Source organism: Girardinichthys multiradiatus, chromosome 17 (assembly GCF_021462225.1).
Source record: "Girardinichthys multiradiatus isolate DD_20200921_A chromosome 17, DD_fGirMul_XY1, whole genome shotgun sequence".
NCBI classification, from domain to species: Eukaryota; Metazoa; Chordata; class Actinopteri; order Cyprinodontiformes; family Goodeidae; genus Girardinichthys; species Girardinichthys multiradiatus.
In genome coordinates this window covers 16,835,146-16,862,249 of record NC_061809.1, presented here as the reverse complement: position 1 = coordinate 16,862,249, position 27,104 = coordinate 16,835,146, and the positions used below count along the sequence as shown (strand labels likewise).

Below are 27,104 nucleotides of genomic sequence, written 5' to 3'. Positions count from 1 at the left end.
TTTTCACTGCGACGTCTGAACAAAGTTTAAAGAAGCAAACTGTGGCCAACGATCAGAAGAAACCAAACCTAGAAAGTGTAAAGATCAAGCAGGATTTTATTGGCTGACTGAAAATCCAGGCAACAAACAAGATTTAAACAGATGCTGGCTTGGCCTTGTTGCTTTAGTTAGACAAGGTTTGCTTTACTCCTTTGTGTCAAATAACTTTTCCAGAGGGTTATTTTTATTTTACTATTCAAAATTTATTTTTTTCAGATGTGGCCCATCTTAGTATCAAATATTTTGTTGGATGATGTAACATCTGTCGAGGGGCCATAGATACAATCAGGGATTTAATGTGTTACCTGATTACTTCACATCATCAGTGATTTCTCATCAGGACTTTGCTGACAGTAAACTCATGTGAATGGATGTGGATGTGTGTAGAGCTGACGGGGACTGCAGGAGGAGCCAAAGAACATGCGAAAAAACAGCTGCCTTAAGTGTTGCATTAAAACATGCAAAGCAGGAAAGTCCCAGAACCAGCAAAGTGCAACACTAACAAAAGCTAATATTAACACTTCTTCAGACGCAATTTTAAATGCATGTCTTTAAACAAATGTTTTTTTTCTGCCTATTTAGCTCTAGATTGTTTGCTTTCAAGCTAACCTGATGGCCCAACTAATAAAAATATCTTGTGAATGATCAAAAGTTGTTTTTTGGGTGCATTATATTATGCACCTTTAAAATCAGTGAGCAAAAAAATTTTTGTTTTACAAAATACTACTGTAGACAAAATTTACTTCAATATCTTAATATTAACTAGCTAGCTAAGTAATTCACTCCATGTCAGTTACTTCTATAGAAATGTGTATTTTAAATGTAGAAAAGTTTCTCATCTTTTTCTCTGTCTTCCCTCTTTGACTCTCACCACCACTCAGGATTATACATGTGAACCTACAGGTGTGGAGAACAGGGCAGGCAGACTGGCCCTCCGCTGCCTGGCCCTGGGCTGAGAGGAGCCTGAGTGAAGGGGCAGCACTGTCTCCAGCGCCTTGGAGAGGCGGCCAGCGAATGTGTCCCTCTCAGCTGCGAGAGGTACGCAGGGGGAGGTGGTGGAGATGTGGGAGGACAGGTCTGGAGGAGGCGTGGCAGGCTGTTTCGGAGGAACGGCCAGGGACGAAGGAGCGTGGGAAAAGGAGTATGAGGAAGGGGGCACGCAAATAGACATGCTACGGCTTCGACGGCCGTGTGAGGCAGGCTGCAGGCCAGGGAGAGGGAATGGAAGAAGGTGAGATTAACATGGAAAATCAAAACAAACAAACCAAAACTTCAAGAGAGCACAAGAGTAACACAATGAACCAAGGGAAACTTAACTGAAAAAAATGCAGGTTAAGATTGTTTAATATACATTTTGCAGAAATCCCAATAATCCTGCTGTTTATCTGTTAAGTCTAGAGGCAGATTATCAAACCAGGAACACTTATGTGTTTTCAACAGAAAAACCCCTATTAAAGAAATGTATTCTACAATAATTACATTAAATTACAAAGAGGAAATAAATAATCATATAATTAAGGCAGTGAAGATAAATTCAAGATCTTAAACAGAAGAAAAAAAAAACATCTGAAATTTGTAGAAAATAAAACATAAACCAAGAATGAAAGCTAAGCATTCAGAAATCGCTGATTAGGAAGTGGTCTAACCATCACACCAAGTTACTTAGCAAACTGTACCGGCTCCAAGAAGCAACCTTTGATGGTGAAATAAACCTAATTTAGCTTAAAACTGATCAACTGCGTCATAGCCAGTCCTGCTTTTTTTTTGCCTGTAAGTCAGACCAAAACCAAGGATGATCAGATGACCAGGTTTAATGTGGCTCATAAGTCCATTAACAGCCACTTTGAAAGAGACATTATGGGAGGAATTCAACTCATCTGCATCACTGTTGCTTCTAAGTGAACAAGGAAATGAGAATTTCGTTAAAAACCAAAACATGATTTCAATGTGTAAATGATGCTACATTAGGACCCTGGAACTGGGCTCTAAATTTACAAGTTATTGACAGATTTAACTTTTTCATATTTGGTCACATTATTTCGGCAATATTCAATGTATTCTGTATGTGACAAACCAACAAAAAGTAGTGTAAAGTTCAAGACAAAATAATGAATCTGAAAACTGTGAATTTGTCAAAATGTTGCACAGTCACCTTCTGCAGCCACTCCAAGTCTTTTTGGGGAATGCCTCTACCAGCGTTGCTCATCTAGAGCTTGAAATGTTGACCTAACCTAAATATCTGATGCTGATTGGATAGAGATTATCTGTACGCATTAAATAGGTGTTGACCCTGAATGGGCAAAGTAAAGTAAATAACAATGCACACCACACTTTTCAGATTTGTATATGTAAAGAAAATGTTAAAAACCCATGCATCATTTTCTTTCCACTTTACAATTGTGTGCTGCTCTGTGTTGCTCTCCAAATTGCAATAAAATACATTGGAGTGTTTGACAGTAACATGACAAAATGTGAAAAGTGCTGCCAAGCAGCCTATCCTGAATATTTTCATCAGGCAGACCTTGCTACATGCATGAACAAAAACAATGTTTTATCAAATAATGTGTTACAAAAGATGGATGAACAGCTAAACTTACATTCAAATAGGGAAAAACCACTGTAAAATTCCCATGAGTTTTGTCAAGGATTGTGAAAATCAAGAAGAAAAGAAGTAGGTGATCAGAGACCAGGACTGTGGGAAAGAGGGATCCATGAAATCTCTGAAGGTGAAGAAAGAGTGACTGACTCAATATAAAGTGAATGGCCCCAGTAACCCACTGGTCCCTTGGGTAGCTAAGCGAATAACTGGCTTAATGTCTGACTATTAGAGGAAACATCTAACTGTATTACCTGACTCATGGGTTAAATGGCGGCAATGCTACGAAACTTTGTTTTCCTGTTATAATTTGGTTAAAGGTTGGAAATTGGATGCCTCGTTAGACAAACAGTCCAACAAATTCTGCTTTTTGAGGTCTAACGTTTTGCGACAAAAAAGACATCATCAAAATTCCCACTTCCACACACTGCAAACTGTCAACACACCAGTTCACTCCAACACACCCCAGAGTGCTAACGTCGAGCTGATGAGTCACTTCTATCGCGTCTGTGAGCAAAGAGACTTCTCACGGACGTGATGTGACTGCCATGAGGCATTTACATGAAGCTGTAACTCACCATTGGCTGCGCTGGCTGAGAATAGCCTGGATGTTGCTGCGACACAGCAGCGGCAGTTTGGGGGTACGGGGTCTGGGGTTGGGAGGGGGGCTGGGAGGACGGGGGGCAGCTGTAAGACATGCTCAGCTGACCCAGGTGGGGGGAGTCGGAGGAGAAAACCGAGGAACCCTGTCCGCTGTCCAAACCGCCTTCAGCTAAAATTAGAGAGACATGGGGGTAAAGTTAAAGATATACGACTGGAAAAGTTAGAAATCAGTTATGGGGTGTTTTCTGATTTAAGATGACTCAGCTTAACAAGCATATTTTATGATCAACAATCTTATAATCTGTCTATAAATATAAGATATTACACATTGGACCCTACTGAAATAATAACCATGCACCGAACCCTAGTTTAGATTTTTAGGAATAAAATTTCCATGAAAGTATTCATCAGCCTTAGCAAAAAAATATAGATCAATGTAAAATACAAGGTATATAAAACAGTCTTACTGTGAGCGATGCCGGTCTGCTGATGGTGAAGTTGTTCTGCCTCAGTTTCCTCCGTCTTTGACTAGAAACACAAAAACCAGCCAAACTCAAATAAATGTCAAGTATGCAGTACCCTTAACAATTATTGACACACCTGTGAAAGATGTGTAAAACGCTATAAAATTAATTCAGATTTAACACTACCTGAACACTTTGCGGTAGTCTACCAAAATCTTTATGATGATGTAACACGGGGTTATTTTCTTTCAGCAGCTGGCCATTAGGCTGGATGTTCTGGTTGGTAGGACACTAACAAAGGTGAAAGAAATCTCCAAAACTGCAGCACAGAGCTGCGTCCCGGTGACACCAAAACTTCCAAACATCCATTAGACACCATCTACATGCCAACCATTTTTTTGGTGACCTTCTCAACCTACTAACTTAAAGGTAAATATACGGAATTTGCTAAATCCTTGTAATTTGATGGGAACACAAGATAAATGTTTGCAATAGCAGTTCATTCCCACTAGGTATGGCGAAGGATCTTTGATGCTGTGGTTTTATTTTAACCTGTTATCAATACAGATACATTTTTTAAAAACACCCCAGGCTTTTTAGCGTTAAAACATAAAAGTGTGTTAAGACACAACATGCCTACAATTAAGGGTATGGTGGATGATCTGTGATGATGTGGGCCTTTTTCACCCTCAGTGCTTTATTTTTACTTGTTTTCAGGCTTGAAAGATTTTATTAAAGAAAAATAATCCACTGGAATAAGATTTTTGTATTTTAAGAATTGATTAATTTAAATTATGTTTTAGTGCACAGAATCCACATAGTTCACATCAAATTCCAGAAACAAATGTAGACAATGAATCTCAGATTGAGATGACAAGCATCCTGCGTATGATGGGACTTTTAAATAAAGACACCAACTAATGTATATATTTTGAAGGCCAATTAATCTCCACTAAAGGCCTACTTCTGCCTCTCTACCTGCTCAGAGGCTTTTCTCCTAAGCTCCCTGCTTGCTTGCATTCTTTTACTCCTAACGTTATATCTCTTAGTCAAAATTACGGAAATATTGGACTAAAATAACTTCTTACCAGCGACTCCCAAGGATTATTATTTAAAAAAAAATTTTTTTTAAAGGATTTTATTGTTTTTATAATCGAACTCAAAAGAAGGACAAGTTGACGCCAGCTAATTAGCACAAAATGCTTCCCTTCACCACAGAGGACTTTGACAAACCTTTACAGAAATTGGCTGTTTTGGAGATGAAAATCCATCGACTAGAGGTGAATGTGGAGGTGAATATGGGGTATAGCGATGATTCAACTCTGCCTGTGATCCCAAACAGTGACAGCCAGCTCAACAACTCAGTCGGCAATCAGAACACTGAGAATAAACCAACTGGCAGACCCCCCTGGCATGTTTTAGGCGCATGCCCAAAAAAATCAAGGTGGACGACTCACTGGAAGATCTCCGCAATTAAACAAATTAGAATGGCCAGAATTACAGAGAAATGTCCCCGTTTCCCATGGGAAAAGGAAACTTCGACAGCGACAGCTGCTGTCACAACAACTGATAGGAGTGAGACAGCTGGAAATAATGGAATTCCCCTCCAAAACCAATTTGCTCCACTACAGAATGAAAACCAGGAAAATGATCCATCTTCTGAGAACAATTACGTGGTATCCGATATCTCAGAGAATATTCTTGCAATCTCAGAAAAGCGCCCGTCTCTAGAAAACCTTAATATACACTGTGGAGCCATGGATGACGTGGCTAAGAAAAAATCAGAAGGACTGAAGGAGGATTTCACTCGTCTTCTGATTATTGTTGGAGGTCTTAATATCAAGGTGTTTCTCAGCGGACCCTTTGCACCGATTTTCTGTGGAGAAGAGATTTTTTCGAGACTTCTGATGATTAATAAGTGGCTGAAAAAAACATGTGCTACCATACCTGTGAACTTCATCGACAACTCTAATATTTTTTGGGAAAAAAGACAACTCTTCAAGCAAGATGGTTTCTGTTTGAACAAGCCTGGAGCCAGACGTCTCACATCTAATCTCTTCTATTCAGTAAAGAATCCGCCAGCAGCTTCGACCTTCAGCAGAGAACATGAAGTATCAACAACAATGATAATGCTGCCTCCAACAGCTCCAGCAGAAACAATCGGCCAGTTGGCTGAGAAAGAGAGGTCATCACAAAAGGTCTCCCCGTCGAAATCCACAGGAGAGGTGGACCCCCTCATTATACCCCCATCCCCCCAAACCCAGACCCAGACTGACACCCCCGGTAAACCCCCCTCACCCCAGACCCCGACCCAGACCGCACAGAACTCTACCATCTCCCCACTAAGCCCGCTTTTTGCTTTACTGAATTCTGATAACATGAAAGGAGCTCTTAAAATCGGGATCCAAATGGCTCTGACATCTTCTCCATTCAACACCCCCCGTGGCCGAGGCCCTGCTACTAAACTAACATCTTCCAAATGCCGCAGACCTCCACAACCTCCTAATCTATCTCCTCCTAATCAGGACCTTCAAATCACTTCTCTGTGATACAGTGGTAACTCTATCAGAAATGAGCATGTCCAGGAAAAACTTGGGCCCCTAATAGGAGATAGTTGTAAAATCTCTGTGCTTATATGTGACAGAAAGAACAAACCCAAAAGGATAAGAGACAGTAATAAACAATCAAAAAAAGCCATAAACTGTCAGGTACAACCAGACACAGAGTTAATATCAGCAACTAAGTCATATAAACTGGCTTTGTTGAACATTAGATCTCTGCCAGGAAAATCATTTTTAATCAATGACTTCATTACTGACCACGATCTTGATGTTCTGTTTTTAACAGAAACATGGTTACATGAATTTAATGAAGCTCCCATTCTGATAGAGTCAATGCCTCCGAACTACAGTTTTCTTTGTGAGAGCAGACAGCAAAGAAAAGGTGGAGGGGTGGCCACTTTGTTTAAAGATTTACTAAAGTGTAAAAAAGTATTTCTGGGCAAATTAGACACTTTTGAATATTTGGCTCTCCAGGTAAAGAGCCCGGTCCGAACCATGTTCTTGAATATTTACAGGTCTCCTAAGTCCAAAACAAACTTTATCAGTGATTTTGATGAGCTTTTATCTGTGATATGTGTTGATTATGACTGTTTAGTTATTGTGGGAGACTTCAACATTCACATGGACAATCCTGAAGACAGAAGTGCAATAGATCTATGTGACACACTTAGAAATTTTGGTTTGACTCAACATGTTAAACAGCAAACGCACAAACAGGGACATATTTTGGACTTGATCATCACTAAGGGTCTAAACATTTCCAAGGTGTCTGTAACTGATGTTGCCCTATATGACCACGTTTCTGTTATTTTTGAAAGCATCATCTGCAATGACTGTTTGCCAAAGAGACATGATAAGAAAACGCATCTTTAAAGACGGTGCTGCTGAAACATTTAACCAGATTTACTCTTCTACCTCCACTTTGCCCTATAACACTGTAGATGAGTTGGTAGACAACTTTCATTCTAAAATCTCGGACATCATTGATTTAATTGCTCCAATTAGAGTGAAAGTCGTTTCTGGGAAGAAAATGTCTCCATGGAGAAATGCTCCACCAGTCAGAAGTGAAAAAAAGGAGTGTCGAAAAGCTGAACGCAGGTGGAGAAAGACTGGACTCCAGGTTCACTATATTATCTATAAAGAGAGACTATACAGATATAACCTACAACTGAAATATGCAAGGGAATCTTTCTTTTCTGACATGATCAGCAAAAACATTAACAATGCTCGTGCATTATTTGTCACGGTCGACAGGTTAACAAACCCTCTTGTAACTGTAGCATCTGAACTCCACTCTACCAGGGCCTGCAATGAATTTGCTAAATTCTTTACTGAAAAAACCCAAAAGATCAGAGGGGCAGTCAGCACATCCACATCAACTCCAGTACCAATGCTGTCTCCAACTAGAACTGATTTTAACAAAATTTCCCAATTTCACCAAATAAACTACAAAAACTTAGAAGAAATCGTACAGCAACTAAGCTCTTCTTCCTGCTGTCTCGGTGTTTTATACACAGCTTTCCTTAAGAATGCTTTGCCTGTAATAACATCTGATTTAACACAAATAATAAAAACGTCCCTTTTGTCAAGTGTTTTCCCCCAGGCCCTGAAAACAGCAATTATCAAACCTCTATTGAAAAAGAGCAACTTGGACAAGATGCTACTACAGAACTACAGGCCTATATCAAACCTCCCCTTCATCAGTAAGATTATTGAAAAAGCTCAACAATTAAAGAACTTCCTAACAACGACCAACCGCTTCGATGTCTTCCAGTCAGGCTTCCGTGCTCACCACGGTACAGAGACTGCTCTTGTCAAGGTGTTCAATGACATCTGTATAAATGCAGACTGTGGAAGAACCACAGTGCTGGTATTATTGGACCTTAGTGCAGCATTCGACACTGTTGATCACTCCATTTTATGAGAGCGCCTGGAAAACTGGGTCGGCCTTTCTGTTACAGCACTCAATTGGTTTAAATCCTACTTGAAGGACAGGGACTTTTTTGTGTCAGTAGGTAACTTTACATCAGAGACCACAAAAATCACAGGTGGCGTTCCCCAAAGGTCCATCTTAGGGCCCCTCCTATTCTATATCTACATGCTCCCCCAAACTCAGATTTTAATAAACAACAACGTAAGTTATCATAACTATGCAGACGACACACAGCTATACGTTTCGATGTCACCAGGTGACCATGAACCCATTCAAGGGGTTAATGCTTAGAAGAAATCAATGCTTGGATGTGCCAAAATGTTTTTCAGCTGAATCAAAACAAAACTGAAGTAATAATCTTTGGACCAAAGGAAGAGTGTTCAAAAGTTAGCACACAGCTTCAGTTAATACAGCTAGAAACCACCAGTCAGGCTCGAAACCTGGGTGTAGTGATGGACTCAGACCTGAACTTTCAGAGGCACATAAAGACAGTAACAAGGTCAGCCTTCTATCACCTAAAGAACATCTCCAGGATTAAAGGACTAATGTCTCAGCAGGACCTTGAAAAACTAATTCATTCATTCATATTTAGTAGAATTAATTACTGCAACGGTGTCTTCACAGGTCTGCCTAAAAAGTCGATCAGACAGCGGCAGTTGATCCAGAACGCTGCTGCCTGCGTTCTCACTAGAACTAAGAAAGTGGAGCACATCACCCCAGTTCTAAAGTCCCTACACTGGCTTCCTGTAGCTCAGAGAATAGACTTTAAAATACTTCTGTTAGTCTATAAATCACTGAATTTCTCAGGTCTTCTGGCTTAAATCTACTTTGCATACCCAGAACCAAACATGGAGAAGCAGCTTTTAGTTCTTATGCTCCACGAATCTGGAATAAACTCCCAGAAAACTGTAAAAGCGCCGAAACACTAAGTTGCTTTAAATCAAGATTAAAAACGTATTTGTTTAGAGTGGCTTTGACTGTGCCATCTAAGCATTATTAGTTATGTTTTCAGTCAAATTTTCCTTTAATTTTCTTATCCATCATTCTATTTCTTTTTTTTTTTTTTTTTTATTACCTCTGTTGTTTGATTTTATCATTTGATTTGTTTTTCTGTGTCTGTTTATTTTCTGTGTAATTGTATTGTAATTGCATGTACAGCGCTTTGAGTGTCTCGTTGCTGAAAAGCGCTATATAAATAAACTTACCTTACCTTAAAAGAACATAACATATTATTTAATTTCTAAATGTTATCAGAGGGTCTAATGTTGAAACAATTTTCCCTTTGAAGTAAAACATTAAACCATGTGATCTAAAGGTACCAGTCCAACAAACCTGGGTCTGTGGAGCTTTGAAAGCCTCTTGTTGCTGTTTCTCTGCCTCAAGCTTTCTCTTCTCCTGTTCCTCTCTCACCAGCTGCCTCTGTTCTCTCTTCTTTCGGATCAGAGACACACGGTCCTTGATCGCTTTGGCCATGGTCTTGTGGTCAGCCTCAGCAACATAGCCAGACTCAACCTGAGTGAATTAGGGAAAAGACAATGGTAATTTCCATCTTCATGTTTTACATAAATTTCCCAAAGCTCCTTGTCATCTTGTATATGATGAAGCATTATAATTAATCCCATTTTTGAAGTTGAACATACCATTTCCTGCGCCACATCTTCAGGTACGTCTCTGTTCAGGTCAAAGGAGAATTCAATAGCTTCGTTTTCTTTATATTTGCCTGTAGGAATGTGAAATACTGCTGGTCAGCTATTAACTTTGGCTACAAATATGTGCTTTGGGTTTTCTGTCAACACTCCTCTTTGAGTCTATAATGAAAACTCCTACACAGAAATTATGACTGAGTCAGCTTTATGTGTTTCCAAATTCTTGCCTTTGAGCTTCTTGACGTCTTCTATCCTGAGCCAAAGTTTGATAGCAATCATCTCCCCATCATCCTCCTCTGCAAGTTCAACCCTCACCCCCGTCTCCTCCTGGAAGAACGCGTGGTTCAGCAGGGTCTTTATGGCATATCTGAAGACGTAAGAGTCATAAGGAAAGATTAAAACATAAAACTATTTGAAAATAGTATAGCGTTGTAGGCTAATACCTGTTTATGTCAATTTAGAAAAGGATTAAACAGAAAGCATCAGGTCTGAATCAGCTGTTGTGATTATTTCTGTTCACCAAAATTACAGAGCACTCAAAGAGAATGAAAGTATGGAGGACAGAACAAAAGACCACAAAACAATAAATAAAATCCCTGCAAGCACAACAATCCTAGAAAAGAAATCCATATTTGGAGGCTGTTTTTGTCCTTGTGACTCACCTCTCATCTTTGTTTGTTCTTATACAGCCCTCTATAATTTCCTTCACCTCAGGAATGGCCACCTTGTCAAAACTAGCAGGCTTCACCCCCTGCACAAGAAAAAAAATGGAGAAGCAGTTCAGGCAAGGAAGCTTTCAGAGACATTAACACGCAGAGAAGAAGAAGTAAAATACAGATACAGCTTTGTTATTTCCTGCTCTTACCAGGGTAGAATTTACTGTGACATTAACAGCTATTTGATGCACACACATACATGTGGAGAGCATTAAAGCTCTCCCTCTTCAAACCAGATGTGCAGTTATTTAGTTTTTCATCTCTGTACATATTGTTTCTTTTCATGTATAACTTCAATGTATTTGTAAGTATGTTTTTTTGTTTTGTATTGCATTTGTGAAAGGTTGGACCCTTGTTACCACATGTTTAACTGAACGAGCTAAATTAAATTAGGTGTTCAGGTTAAATATTTGTTAATCAGGGGACCTGCAGTGTCAGAGACTCGTCAGTAAAGGTTTGACTCCTGGACAAATTCCAGATTCAGCCAGCTGAAGGGGAAAATAATGAACCACAGCATCACAGAAGCAATTAAGAACTCAAGAACCCATTTTGAGATGTAACAGTAGGAGACGTAATCAGCAAGACTCCAGTTCAGAGGTTTGGTACCAAATTAGACTGCTGGGGCTGAATAATAACAAACATTACATTGCGTTAACGTATAAAGAAAGAGTGAAAAAATATGAAGCTCATCCAATAAATATAATAAAAAATAAATACATCAGTAAAACAGTGAAAACGGATGACATTTAAAAATAGAAAGAAAATAATAAGAAAATGGAACAGGGAAATAAACAAATTTGCATAATAGAGGATGGGTTTTTACTGCACAACAGAAGAAACAATGATATTAATATCTAATCTTTTTATGTAACAGAGAACCCATAATAATCTTTGTATTATAAACTGTTGTAATTTTTTTTATATTTCCCTTCATTTATTTTATTTCTTCATCTTATCTATTCAACCAAACTGATGCACCTCTAGGAACATGTTTAACAATATTTAGTTTTTAAGAGACCTGAACATCACATTAATGAGTAAATAAGCAAATTAAAAAAATATATAACTAACGAAAACTAAAAGTTGAAGCTAACGTCTAAGTAAAAATGTTAGAAAGATTAGTAAATTGCATAATAAATGTATTAAACGTATTGCTATTTGGCTATATGATTAAAAGGAAAGCAATTCTGTTATTTTGCATTTTTGCAGTTTCAGCCGATAAAGTTGTCTTTCATAAACAAATTCTTTAAAATCAACATAATTGGACCACAGATGCACACGTTTACTATCAGAGCAATTAACGGTGATGCAACAGAACTCGAACACTTAAAAAAGGAAGATGTACATGTTAGAGATGGACGGCTTTCGGGTTTGTCAGATAAGTAACTTACCAACAAAGCAGTTAGAGGAGTGAATGGAAGTAAAAAGCAGATAAAAACTCAACAAGTTGATAAAATGAAAGATTGTTCATCTCAACCTTCAAACCAGAAAATAATTTTCCTCCTCCTCTTCCTTCCCGTTTTCCTTCTTGGCATGTTGCTTTCCTGCATTTTATAACAACCGTATCCACACACACACACACACACACACACATACACACACATACACATCCGTGTTTTACTATCTTTATGAGGACATTTCGGTTACTTCCATTGACTTCCATTCATTTTCCTTGATTTTTAGTGCCTAACCCTGACCCTCACCCTAACCCTAACCAGTTAATACCTAACCCTAACCCTAACAATAACTCAATTCATACCCTACTCCTAAACCTGACCCCTGTCCCAAGAACGGAATTTGAAAAAGTGAGGACCAGGAATATGTCCTCACTTTGCGATAAAAATACGAAAAATGGTTCTCACTCAGCAGGAAGTACAAGAACACACACACACACACACACACACACACACACACACACAGAGAGAGAGCTCGGATTCAGAGACCAAACAAAGTTAGGACCAATGGACAGTGTAATGGCATTAATCTGGTATAAGAAGGGAGGGATGTAGAGAAGGTTAGGTTTTAGTTTAATAGGCTAATTGGGAGGAAGGAATTTTCTGCATGGAGAAGGACTAAATCACAACAACACTGTTTGGCAAGATATAAAAGGATGGTAATAATCCATTAAGATTACACAACACAATGATTTGGTCTCTTAGACCAAACATTCCCTCTTAGGAGAGTGAAAAACAAGAGAAAAAAACATAATTTTAACTTTGTTACCTTGAAAATTATTTTAGCATCTTGTACATAAAATCATCTTAAAATTCATAAGGCAAGAATATCTGAAAATAAAAATGTTTTGCTGTCATGCATTTGCCATTAGCCCTCAAAAGAACAAACACAAACTAAAGAAACACAAAATGTACTCTTTATAACAAGCTAGCTAGCTTTAGCTAGCTATATTATATCTACAACTATATCAACAACTATTGTTAGCTTTTAGCTTATGCTTGCTTCCCTTCACTTCCAAAAGATAGACTAGACACTAACCTATCTGACTTTTTTGACTATGAATACTAAAGTGGGAAATGGCAAAAGGCACCTTGTTGACACCTTATATCACACACCTGATATCAGTCCAGAGTGCTGTGATAATAAAGCTCTTTGGGAGTGATAGTGACATTGTCGGGGATGGAAAATAAATAAATGTTAGGAAGTCTGACTTAGTCATAACCAATAGTCATAAGTCATAGTCATAGTCATAAAGGATTAATCTATCATATTGCAATTCAATGCTTTCCTAACATCCTGCAGCCCTAACTTAGGTCTACGTCTCATAAACAGTAACCCATTTTACCAGACACAACTCTTTATATGTATCCCTTTATTCTAGTTTTTCTAATTTATTTTGAATTAGAAAAAAACATTATGTCCCAATCCTCCTCAATCCCTCAATTTCCCTTCACATCGGTGTTAATTATTTGTGGCATTAGTACAGCACTCCTCTTATTAGGATTTGGACTGCTCAAACTGAAGGCATCTCTTTGTTAGATGCAATTATATAATCGACTGGATAAATGCCAAAAGGCAGTGGAACAGCTTCTAGAAGGTAGATCTAAAACTGAATGACTGAATTATTCTGTGTGACACAAAAGAATATATAGACAAATGCGTACAGAAAAATGTGGATCAGTCAAGAATAAAAAAAAACCTTTCCAGAACGCTTAGACAAGGTTTTAAAAAATTTACAATTCCAAACATCACGTGCACAGGGTGAGCCCCAGGCCAGGATGCTGTGATTCTGATGTATTTTTACTCTAATTTTATAGTGGTCCATGCTTAGTATTATGGACTCAGCCTAAAGAGTTTGTCTTATTTAAACAAAAATTTCCAAATTGTGCAAAACTCAGGCTTTAAGAACGCTCCTGGAGCAAATCCAGCAATGATCTGGACTTCAACCTTGTAAAACATCTCTAGAGAACAGATTTTTATTTTTTTGCACTGATGATCTAACCAGACCAACAGATCAACAGCTCTAAAGAAAATTACTGAAACTTGAAGAAGAACAGATCAGTCAAGCCCTCAGAAAAATCCCAAAAGTTGAAGCATTTCTTTAGGTACCATCGGATGACTCAAAGAAATGAAAGGAAGCTGGTGGTCAGGCGCCCTGTGGTTATCACAAGGTGTTGTCACACACACAGTAAAAAAGTCGTGTTGTGCAAACTGTTATGTTGATTAAAGCATATGAGATCACTCTGTTGAGGCGGTATTATACAACCACATCCATACAGTACAGTGATCCCAAGGACTGGGGTCACTGTAATAACCTAATAAGGTTTTAGCAAATTCAAACAAAAAACTGAGTGAGATAAAGTAAGATAAAAAGAACCGGAAAGCAAAAGAGAGTTAGGGCAGGAAGCCAGACATCAGATCTAAACCACACCGTCTGAATTTATTCTGCTCATGTAGGGTCTTAAATCAAACTGTGAGGTTCAGGGACAAGAAGAGAGAAAAAAGGGCTGTGGGCAGGTTTCTTTTTGTCAAAGCTCTACAGGTAATCTTAATCTAAATCTTTTCAATTTAAATGTGCAAGCGAAACAGAAGGGGGTGACACGGTTAGGATTAAACCAAACACTTTCTGAAATAGAACTTTAAAATTATTCTGAATAAATTAAAAAAGGAGTGCAACCAAAGGTTACATTTGGGTATTTTATTTTAATCAAACTTTCATTAAAGTCGCTCTATTAAATGAAAAATTTAGAACATTTTAAAGAATTACAGCTCTGCCTGTTATGTGCTTTAAAAAGATCAAACAGTGAGCAGAGCTATCAATTAATGTCATGTACAAGTACAGCTCAAAACATATGAATATCGTGGATGGATGATTTAAAGGGTGGATGGAGAATAAAAAGTTTAATGCTGTCTGTAACTCATTTCAGAAAGTGGAACTAATATATTATATAGATTTATTAGACAGAGTGAAATTTTTCAGGCGTTTTATTGTAATTCTAATGATTAAATTCAGTATCTAGAAAAAATAATATAAAGAATTATGTTTTAAACAGAAATGTCAGGCTTCTGAAAAGTGGACTTCAGAAAACACAGTAGACCAACACTAGCAGATGACATGACACCCCATATCATCACTGACTGTGGAAGCCTTCAAGCAACATGGATTCTTTCTCTCTCCATTCTTTATCCAGACTCTGGGACCTTAATTTCCAAATGCAATGCAAACTTTGCAAATATCTCTTTTCCACTGAGCAACAGTCCAGTTCATTTTCTCGTTAGCCCATGTAAGACGCTTCTGATGTTGTCTCTAGTTTAGTAGTGGCTTGACAAGAGGAATGCGATACAACCCCAATTCACAAAACATGTCGCCTCAAGGTACTTTACATAAGTCAATTCAATCGAGTTATACAGATTTCAAATCCTCTCAGGGCTGCGGTTATTCCTGCTGATGGAACACCTTCCTCACCACACTTTTTCCTTCCACAAATGTTTTTTATAAATATGCTAGAACGTTTATTAATTTTCTCAATTTTGAATTTTCATTATATTTTATTATAATTTTTCACGATATTAAATGTTTTGAGCTGTACTTGAAGACATCAGACTGGCTAACATACAGAGATAAGGAGAGAAACCAGGAAAAGTGTAATAGGGAAATCAGAAAATGAATTTTCTGGTAAATTGCTCTGGACCATAAATATTCATTCTTAGCCTCCAAAGAGCTAATGTGAGTCTGCAAGCAGATAAAACGTCTCTCTCATCTGCCTGCTTGTGTTTGTTGGATGGGCCTGAAGAGCTGATGGAAGTCTGATCACATGTTCCTGTTTCTGTCCATCCAAGGTTCTCACATATCAATGAAAATCTATAAGTGATCAGGCCTTTAACATGAAACATGAAAAACAAAGTGACTCCAAGGAAAGATGGACAGAGAGGCAGGAGGATAGATGGATGGAAGAACTGATAGATGGATAGACAAATGCACAATAGATGGATGACTGGATACAGTGATGGATGAATTAACGGATGGATGCATAGATGATTGATCGATTGGGGGACAGATCAAGGTATGGATGGGTTAAATGATGGACAGACGAAGGGATGGACAGATTGACGTACAAACAGGATCTTAAATGAGTGGACAGACTAAAAGATTTAAAATACAGACAGACGGACTCAACAGTCAATTGATGGATGGATTGACACAGACAGACAGGTGCAAGACTTGTGCCATTCAAAGTGGCAGCTTTTTGGAGTAACCATGTTTCCATTCTTTCTCTTTTTTTTCATTTGTTTTCATTTTTTATTGTTTTTTCTTCCTTTTCTGGTTCTAACATTGCTTTTTGAAGATATTTCCTTATGGTTTTAGATACTGAGAAGCTGGAAGGACTTTGGTGTTGCTTTTTTACTTTGGGTCAATTGTGAAGATGTATATTTATAGCAATGAGTTGATTGTTTTACAACCAAGAAATCAAGAAATGCAATATTATAACCCTTTCAGTAGATAGATATTTGAAGAAGAGCGGCAAAAGCAAAGAAGGTTAATTAGCAGTGCTTGTCAACAGATGTTGTAATCCAGAATAGGCTACTCTGAAATATTGTCTCTGCAAGCCAAAGCTGTTAGCTGTAAGCTTTCATCCACATTAATTGTCAAGGGAGTTGACCAGTTTGCCGAAACTTCTTTTAATGCTATTAGCCCAGTTGCTGCTAAACTACAGGCACACCTTTTTTGAGTTACATCAACATTTAAATTACCATTGGGATTAATAAAGTAGTTTTGATTCGAATTGAATTGGTGATGGATGAACAGACTGACGGATGGAAAGACAAAATAATCAAAGGATGGATGGATTAATTTTTTTGAAAAATGGGATAGAGAGTAAAGTCTGGAAATACAAGTAAGTTCCATACTCTAGTTTCTTTGGCCATACTTAAAAAGACCTTTAGCAGAGAGGTCCAAACCTTTAGGGCAATGTTGTTATGATCTGATGTTGCCTTTCTTCTTTTCAAATCTATTTTGTCAAAAGACCAAAATAGAGGCGGAGTGAGAGGGAAGAGTGCAAAGAAAAAGACAGCAAAAAACAGCATCATATGACTGAAACTCCTGCAGCTCATGCCAAACTTATTAATACAGCCAGTAAACAAGTGTGGAGGGGAAACAGCGGCCAGAGAACGGAGGACAGAGTCAAAAAGACAAACAGGACTTTAAGATCCGACAGACAAATGCAACAAAACTCTTGATGGAGTAACTCTGAGGAAAGAGAGAACATGGACTTACACTTGTTACCCGTCTGTAGATCTGGGCCGCATTTTGGCATTCAGAGTAGGGATACTCAGAGGTGGCCATCTCCAGCATGCACATCCCAAATGCATACACATCTACAGATTCATCGTACTTCTCCTCATACATCTCAGGAGCCATAAACTCAGGAGTACCTTTTAAAAACAGAAACATACAGAGTTTAGATGTCTAAATCACCATATTTCTTAAAATATCACAGGAAACAGTTAAATCTAGGTGTTAAAATGTAATAACAAAAACATACCACAAACCACAATCTTGTATGTGCCCAAATAGTTGAGGTCTCTGTAATTACTACAATCAATCTGTGAACCTTACTGAAAGGTAGAGGAGGAAGAAGATGGAACTCAGAGGCATTACTAAGAAACCTCATAGCTACATGGCTACTCAACTGGAAACAAGTCAAGCTTTTATTTTTATTTGCAGTCATTACATCCTCAGACAGCCTAAACCCAATCTACCAGCAGACATACAAAGGTAGTTTCCAAATACCTGTGGTTCACTTTAACAACCAGCAGTAAAAGTAATGTTGATGTGTGGATATTTGCATTTAAACTACATATTACTCTTCCAAAGTTGAAGTGTGCAGGCTGTTTCACCTATCCTCTAAAACTTCATCTCTTATTTTATGTGCACGCGTTTTCTCACCTATGACACTTTTGGCAAAGGAAGCCCTCTTCAGCGTGGCCAGTCCCAGGTCTCCAATCTTCACAGACCCCGTGGGCCCTGTGATGAAGATGTTGTCGCACTTCAGGTCCCTGTGGATGATGGGCGGAGCCCTGGTGTGCAGGAAGTGAAGACCTTTGAGGATCTGTCGGCACCATGAACGCAGAACCTTGATTTTCATTACCTTAAAGCGCTTCAGGTATCTGAAAGAAGGGGAAAAATCACAAATATCAAACTTTGTTACACATTAAAAGGAAACAAGATGAGAACCGGCTTTGCTTAAAACGGCAATCACCCACTGCTGCTTGTGGTATAATATCCAAATTTAACCCACACTATAACTATTAACAGATGAATTATTTGTTTTCATTTATATTTATGGAGAATCAGTATTCAAACACCCCCCCATTCAGTAGCTGGAAAATGTGCCCATCCGTTGTCACCATGTGAAAAAAAAAACACGTGACAACAAAGCTGGTTGACACAGACTGGAAAATTAATGAGTCCAAATCAAAGTTTGGCAATGCAGACAACAAAGACAGAGGAGCAGAAGAAACAGGCCTAAACTATTAGTTAAAAACATAAAGCTTATGTAACCACTGTTTACTATGTCAGACAGTCCAGGTCTGAAAAGATCATAATAAAGTGGCCGATCTTGTGCACAAACTCAAAATTAGAATGGCTATCATGAAACAAATTACTTTATCTGTAACGCCTAAAAATATCGCTTGATTTAAAAGTACAAACACAATAGATTCCAGTAAAAATCTTTCTATTATAGTCAAATGCAGAGAGAGAGAGAGGAGGGAGGGAGGGACGGGGTTGGTCTGATAAAAGGAAGCATGAATAGAAGGACAGACTGATGTTAAAAGTTAGATTGATGAACGGATAGGCAGATGGATAGATACAATGGATGGAAGAAGAGATACAGTGGATGTGTAAGTTTTCCATTTAGAACCCCTACCCAAACACATTGTCAAACATCAGATGCTACAACTAAAGCCAATCAGACATACATCATCAGAGATGCTCTAAATTGGCTTTAAATAGTGCAGGTGGCCCAATCTCACAGCATTCATACATCTTAACAGACAAGCAAATCCTGTGCTACTCATTCTGAACCCATTATACTGTGACAAATGAGAAAAACAAGCTTTCATTTACAATGTCATTTGCTCAATTTTTAATCTAAAAGTCATTTACCACAGTTCTTCATTATTTCTACCCACTTATTTCTGCTCAATATATGAACATTTGGAGTCTTTCCCAGCAAATGCCTTGTGGTAAGCAGGGAAACACGCACTGAGAGGCTGCCAACTGATTTTTAGAACCAACACAGGTCCACACCTGTGTGTGTTTAAGCCGAGTCACTCCATCTGGTTTGCATGGCTCTGGAATAAGGGAGAACACCCAACAGGAATACATGAGAGATGCTCAAACTCTTAAACACTTTTCGTAATTATTTTTAGTAAATCAGGTACAAGATTTACAGCTCAAACTACCCTTTCAGTTTAAGAGCTCCTACGACCAATTACTACGCAGTTTTTTGCCATTTTCGATCCCCAGCTGTAAAATCCATGTTAAATTACTTCTTTGTTAAGGTTTTCCAAACGCAGGCTTTGAAAATGCACAGTGAAGCTTAGGAAGCAACTTCTGATCAGTGCAATGATAAGGCAGATCAACCATTTGCTTGATAATTAGCTCAAATTTGCTTATCAAACAGCATTACAACCAAAATATTGTGATTTATAGTGATTTTATTTGTTAAAGTAATTTGATTTCTATATCTAAAACCCATCTTGTCCCTGATCTATTAAGTTCATTCCCAGTTAAGGCTTAATGTGCCCCATTTCCCTATGCTGAAAAAGTCTTCTAGGATAAAGCTGCTGACAGCTTCAGGCCACCTCCAGCTGCAAATTACTGATGAGAAACAGCTAAAAAACCGTTGGTCAGAAAATAACAAACAAGCATTCTCCAACAAACTGCTGAGTTATGGAGCACAGACAGCAAATACTACCAAAGATGTCACATTTTACAAGTCATGAAATACAATCAACAACTTTTATCAGCAGGAAACACACTGCCATATATGATTTTGATACAAATCTTAAGAGCAGTTCACACTGTTAAGGGATATGGTATAATGAGGTAACAACATCTGCCTCACAAACTGCCACAATTTGATGATAACCTTAAAACATCAACACTGTTATTAAATTTGCTGTTATGGACAGATCTGTGTGTTATGTCATGGCTGGAAAAACGAGATTATTGATTTATGTTCCAGTATGTGACATGAGAGATTTATTCTAAAATAGTACTGTCCAAATAAAATGTGCACAGTAAAATAAAACGATTTTCTCAGAAATAGTCAAATTCCCAACTAAAAATAGATATTTTGCTCTGATATTCTTTAATGTGTAAGATTGTTAAATCCAAAATTTTTTTTATTGTAGCTAAACAGTTTTCTTCTGAAACCTTTCTGTCCTGGAGAGGCGACGTCACACTGGGTGTGTGAGAGAGTAGTCTCTGCTACGCAGCTCAGCATTTAAACAAGATTTCACTATTATTTCAAAACAAAAAAAACATTATTACCAATATAGCATTTTAACCTGTCTTTTAGCATGATCTAACAGTCTATACCTGTATTCCTTCTAGAGTTAAAGTTCCTTTCTAGAAGCTTCTAACACCTTTTGTGCTTTCTCAAACCCCATTTTTAAACATCTTACTGATAATGAAAATGCATGCTCAATAACAAGCTCAGTAACAACTTAACAATGCAGATTGTTGTCACTGCAACATGGTGGTGATACGGTGTGGTGTGTTCACTGATCATTAGAATCCTGAGATTTTCTGTTTCTGACATGTGAGACATGCAAGAGTAAGATCGTCTGATTCTGGCGACCACAACATTTACTGATGCATCTCTAACTTCAACAGGTAACAGTGCTAATAAGCTAAAAGGACAGCAAGATTATTTATATATACTATGAGGGTAAGTGTTTTCTTAGTATTTATTTACATTAACAGCAACATAACATTAAGTTTATGAACAACAGATTGAATTTTGGCTTATTGTAAGTTGTTAAATAAGTGACAAAAAAAGTGAATTTGATTCTTAAATCATACTTTAACATTCACCCACTCAATAAAAAAAGGCTGTTTAACTCTCATGTTTTACAGTGTGACTTTAAAAGCCCAAAACACAAAAAATGGATCTGCACTCTCGTCCTCATTTCATCTTTTATTTCCACTTCTCGCATATCTCTCAAAAAACATGACACCTTGTTTCCCCTCCATCTCCCATCCTCCTCACCCGTCTCCTCTGCTTTATTTCTCCCCTGTTCTGGAGTCAAAGCTGTGCTGACAGACGAGTTAAACCCTGTGGCATGCAGCGGCTCCAAAGTGACACTGCACAGCGTTTCTCCCACACAACGTTGCACAACCTCACTCCTACTTTAGCACACAAACCCAAGTACATAGATATGTATGTGACCTTTAAGATACTTTAATACCATTTATTAAACAGCAGAAAACACCCAAACATCTCCTACAAACACATCTAGGTGCTTTTATAATGTTCCTTACATGCACTGCAACAGTGCTGGTCAGCGTTTCCATCTTCACCATCTTTCTCCCTCCCTATCAGGCCCACCTCCCCCCCCGCCTCCTGTCATCTCTCTTTTTCCACTGCCTCAGCACAGAACAGCACCTCTCCTTTCTGAGGACTCATCTGGACTAAAGCCGAACCCCTGTGCAGCTTTCATCCTGTCCATAAACGCACACAGGCTGTTTGGTCAAAAAGTGTTAATTGGCTGCGGAAAATAAGTTCTCATCTTGATAATATATTGACTGGGGACTTTTAAAGCAAACATGCACAGGTTTTAGTGTTTACAAAGTGGGAATATTTTATGATTTTATTATATGATATTGAACTACATGATTTAATTCAGCAGGGAATATCAGTTCTGGACATGTAAAGTCTAAAGTACTGTTACCTTGCGTTCAGAAGTTGCAAAGCAAAGATCTGTTTAATAAATACTATTTTATAAAAATGGATTACAGATTGCATTAGTTCAGAAATGGTGCATGAAACCTTTGAAGTCTTCCAGCGGAGGGCGCCACTCTCCTAAGAAGTACTGTGTGACAAATATTTCTCCCTCCTCTGTTACAGATGAGTCAATGGCTTGTCACGTCCCCTCTGTGCTTTTTAAATCTATACCCAGTATCTCTCTAAGATTCTTTCGTCTACCTCTATCTGTAACAGTCCAGTCGTATATCAGCCCCCCTCTGCCCCCAGTACAGAGGAACAATGCCAGGAATGAGAGGAATCTGCAGCAGAAGCAGCAGCTGGCAGGTGGGCTGATGGTGTCCCATGATGCACCATGTGGCGCGGGCTTATTGCCTTTTTTGTAACAGTGACGTTCACAGATGCACATCTATTCTCATCAGCAGAGAGTGGCATTCAGTGCTGGCATGTCCATTCTTCACATTGAGCTTTGGGGAGGGGCTGGCAGAGACAGACAGTTGTCAGTGGTGCTAACGTCCGAACATGTAGTCTATAAAGTGTCTTCATTATCGCACTTGCTATAATGTTTTTTGGATAAGACACTCTTAAACACACCTTTTTTTTATGTTTTTCTTTTGTAAACCTCACTTATGGCTCCTTTACTTACGTTTTCAGCGTGCCAGATGTCATGAGCTCAGTGACGAGAACAATACATTTCTTTCCTTTGCACAAACCCTCCCAGGAGTCATAGAAGCGGACAATGTTAGGATGCTGGAGACCCTTCAACATCCCGGCTTCCTCTTTGAATCGCTGGCGCTCGGACTTGGACAGCTTACGGTCCTGCACACAGGACATAGAGGGGCAATTGGTAAAGAGGGGGCAACACAAAGATAAATACAGTAATGTATATTGGAAATCTGACTGGATGACTCAGGTTTTTATGTCAAATCAGACATGTTAACAATCTAATCTGCAATAACAATCTAATTAAGAGTCAGTCAGCAGAGGACACAAAGGTGAAGCTGAAGAAATAACATGATTTTGTACAAAATGAGTTCATTCTTAGAGCAAACAAGACAAACATGTTTTCAATGCAGAACAGAAAATAAAAAGAAAAACAGATCACAAAATAATAGTCATCTGTTCACATCATTGTGATCTTTTATCTTCACTTAAGCCACAAACATCTATTAGAGGGAGTCTACGACTCCATCCTTCTCTGCCTCTTTCAGGCTACAACATGTTATTTAGACTGTCTATAACAAACCGCTTTCTCAAGCTAAAACAGGTATTAACAGATAAAAGAGGTACTTTGCCAGCTATCATTTCATCTTCGTGGTTTTTCAGAAACAAACTTCAGATGTGAGACTGGAACTCACAGTATTTTTTTTATCATAGTTAATGCTCTGATGAATATTAGAAAACATTTGGAATATAATGAAAAACATCCTTTAAATAAAAATGTCACAGCTTCAATGTAAAGGCAGGGCAAGTTTATTTGTATAGAATCACCTATAGTAATTATAAAAAGTAAAAATACATTAAACAAATAGTAGCAACATGTATTTGTAAATTAACCACATTTTAAAAATAAATAGCTAAGATAACACATCTAGCTATAGAGATTTGGTTAGAGATGTTGTAATATTCTATAATGCTGATATTGAATAAGTTGCCAATAAGTTGCCAAAGAAAGCACTTTGAGGAACCCCACGTGTAATTGTTGGCTTAGATCTTCAACCGTCAACTGACACAAAGTAGCCCCAGTCTAACAAATAAGGTCCGAACCAACTCAGTACAGTGCCAGCAATTCCCACCTGGATTTTAGATCGTCAACAGTTTGCGTCAGAAATACGCAATCCAACGGTTTACAAGCCAAGTAAGAAAAGTTGCCATCTACATTTTTCCACCCAATACACAGACTTTAATAGGGCATTCCATGTCTACCATTGACAGCTCAATAAATAGATGCAATCGGCTGTGTGGGCAGGCCATTGCTTGCAGGGAATTTTGAGGGACAACTGTACACAAATCTCAGTGTCTTCAACAAAAAAAAAAAACAGATACCTCCACAGCAGTTCATATTTTTTGGCATAAAATGTGCCTATGTGTGTGTGTGTTTTCCCTTGCTTTCATCCATTTGTGTTTGAACAATTAAGTCTGAGTGCTAAACTGCTAACTGACACATTCAGCACATCGCTGGCCCAGAAATAAACATAATCTTTGCTGCCTAACAACAGCAGAGTAAGGTGACGAATCCTCAGTTCTGAGGGGATTTGTGTGCAAATAAAGCTTCAAAAACCTCAATGACTCCACATGATTAAGATGCATCCCTCCAGCAGCAGTTGAACAGGGCTGCACCACATTTGGGGAGGGCCAAAAAAGGTTTTAAAATATATAAAACTAATGATTAAACTGACCTAGTACAAACATTCAGAATGTTTTATGCCAATGAATGTCTGTGACCATTTTAGAAACTGCAGGGGAGTAGCGGACAGATGAACACAGAAGGAGCAACATGACCGACTGACACTGAATGAATTAAACATTAAAAACAAAGCATTCAGTGGATTATCTGAGATTAAGGTAAAATCCTTAACATGAATTATTTAAAGATACAGTTTATTCCAGAATTTATAGGGAATCTATAAAATTTTACTTTACAACCACAAACCTCAATGCTTTTTTATGTGATAGACCTACAGAAAATAGAAGACTCTTTTCAAATGAAAAATAAAATGATTAAGTGCCATGTGGGTTTGTATTCAGCCCCCATTTAATCCTTAAATAAAATCCTAAACCACCAATTGACCAGGGACACATCTAAAAGTTGCAGGAGATTGGCCCTTAAAACTGGAGATTGACACCCCTGGTTTAGATCAAAATATTTTCGGGAGTTAGAATGGCCCAGTCAAAGCCCAGACTCCTATTGAGAATCTGTGGTAAATCTTGAAGGTAGAACTTCACCGACTCACACCATCTACTCTGATGGACCATAAAATATTTTGCAAACCAGAATGGATAAAAAAAAAAAATCAGTATCTTATTGATAGTAGAGACAGAGCTTAAAAGACATGAAACAGTAAATGCTGCGAAAGGTGGTGCTACAAAGAATTGACTCAGGAGGGCTGAATGTATGCCACCATTTTCAAAATTATATGCAAGAATGTTAGAGGAACTAACCTAAACCTTTATTGGCATTACAGCTATCAACCCCTTTGTGCAATTGCTGGGCAGTGTTTAGCATGTTTCCACTGGTATTTCTGAATATTCATTTTATGCAATGATCTCTTTGCCATCACTCTAATCACTCTCCATCAGAATCTAGTTAGGGCTCTGAATGGACCACTCCAAAAGCCCCATAACCAACTCAGGGAAACAGAGCTACAATGTGGAAGTCTCCTGAAACGTTTTAAGCTTCTAGAAAACCTTGTGAGCAGCCTCAAGGATTAGAGGAATATCTGAGGTGATGAGCTCATATTTGTATGACCCAGAGTTCCGTCTCCATCATATGACTTATTCACTCACCAACACATTAAGGGGCTTTGAATCACACTGAAGCTTTCAGAAATAATGCATGTGCATGGAAGAGACAGCCTGAAGCAGCTTATCCCTTCATCATCCTGCTGCTGCTGAATCCACTCCTCCTGATGATAGCCCATTAGCAGCCGACAACACGAATCATCCACCGGCAGGCCCACTAAGCTTACTCCTATTCTATTCTTCTTCGGCTGTTTTTCCCAGCTGCGATCACATGATCTGATCTCGTGGTCACATGACTGTGGCCGCCAGTCACCTGACTGCTTGGAAGACATTACATTTCCGAGCAGCACTTAGTAAAGACCCTGATGACCCATAATGCTTAGAACCCCTCCTCTGGGCATTGGATGATTCTTCTCTTTTCTTCACTCTAATCATTCAGCCCTTCATGTAGTATGTGTATATTACTCATAAATAAATCTGTTAAGCAGTAAGAAATAGGCTTAAACCTGACCACAACCATCCTTGTTGTAAATATATGCACATTAAATCAAACAAGCAGTGCCTATGATTAGGATAGCAGCATGTCTCCAGTGTGGGTCAACTTAATGTCCACTGAAGTGACAGAAATATGACCACATGTGTGCATATTTGTATGTCCACAGACATGACTAGAGACAGCAGACAGAAAGTCTGAGAGGTACAAACTAATCCAATATTAATGTTTGCTTTTTAGTCTATAAATGGACATAGTAACAGCAGAGGGTTTAAAGGAGGCACCCAGTTCAGTCTCTTGCAAAGGCATCCTGCTATTTTAACTTTTTCTCATTTTGTCACATTACAGCCAGAAATCTCAACACATTTCATTGGGATTTTGTGAAGTTTGGAGCACTTATTATTTTCCTGCTGGAAGGTCAAGTTCCACTCCAGTCTAAAGGTCTTTTGAGGCATACGCTGTATTTAGATTAATCTATCTTCACATTAGCTCTGACCAGCTTCCCTATCCCTGCTAAACAAAAGCATTCCCACAACACAACACTGCCAACACCATGCTCCATAATAGGGATAGTGTGTTCAAGGTGATGTGTAGGGTTAGTTTTCTGCCTCACATAGCGTTTAGCATGTGGACCAAAACTTCATAGTTGGCCTTGTATAAGCAGAGCATCTTCTCCCACGTTTGTATAAGGGCATCAGACGAATGGGGGCTTTTCAGATTTTGTAATAAATTTTTTAAACCTTGTATTTTTTCTTGCATCGAACAATAATGAGCTACTTGTATTCCTCTATCAAATAAAATCTCAAAAATGCATTGAAGTTTGTACTTGTAATGACGAAACAAGTAAAAAAAGATTAAATTTTAATGAGTGCTTTTGCAAGGCACTATCTGAATGAAACAAAAAACTAGTCATGTCAGGATATAGGTAAATCTGATCCATAATACATAGATTCTCTTGAGTGTGGTTGTTTTTCTCCCTCTCCCTTTCCCTCACTTTCTCGCTTCAAAAACATCATGAGATTTGAGTTTGTCAGACTCAAAAATATCTCCTCATTTTCCAGTTAAGATCATCTCTTTCAGGTTCCCATAAATCCCTTCCACCTCACACAGACATGCTTGCGCACTTAAATCTGCAGCCTCT

At 38.3% G+C, this 27,104-nt stretch overlaps 1 protein-coding gene across 1 annotated transcript in view; it reads right to left on the bottom strand.

Annotated features, from left to right (window-relative positions):
• The window catches only part of wnk1b (WNK lysine deficient protein kinase 1b), a 113,716-nt gene that overhangs the window by 39,342 nt on the left and 47,270 nt on the right, over positions 1-27,104 (bottom strand). The window contains exons 3-11 of the mRNA XM_047389067.1: positions 22,655-22,827; positions 17,961-18,181; positions 17,289-17,446; positions 10,505-10,593; positions 10,070-10,209; positions 9,837-9,916; positions 9,529-9,708; positions 3,706-3,766; positions 3,214-3,407 (exon numbers count right to left, since the gene is read on the bottom strand). Of these exons, the coding sequence (XP_047245023.1) occupies positions 3,214-3,407; positions 3,706-3,766; positions 9,529-9,708; positions 9,837-9,916; positions 10,070-10,209; positions 10,505-10,593; positions 17,289-17,446; positions 17,961-18,181; positions 22,655-22,827 (1,296 nt within the window). The remainder of the gene's footprint in view (positions 1-3,213; positions 3,408-3,705; positions 3,767-9,528; positions 9,709-9,836; positions 9,917-10,069; positions 10,210-10,504; positions 10,594-17,288; positions 17,447-17,960; positions 18,182-22,654; positions 22,828-27,104) is intronic.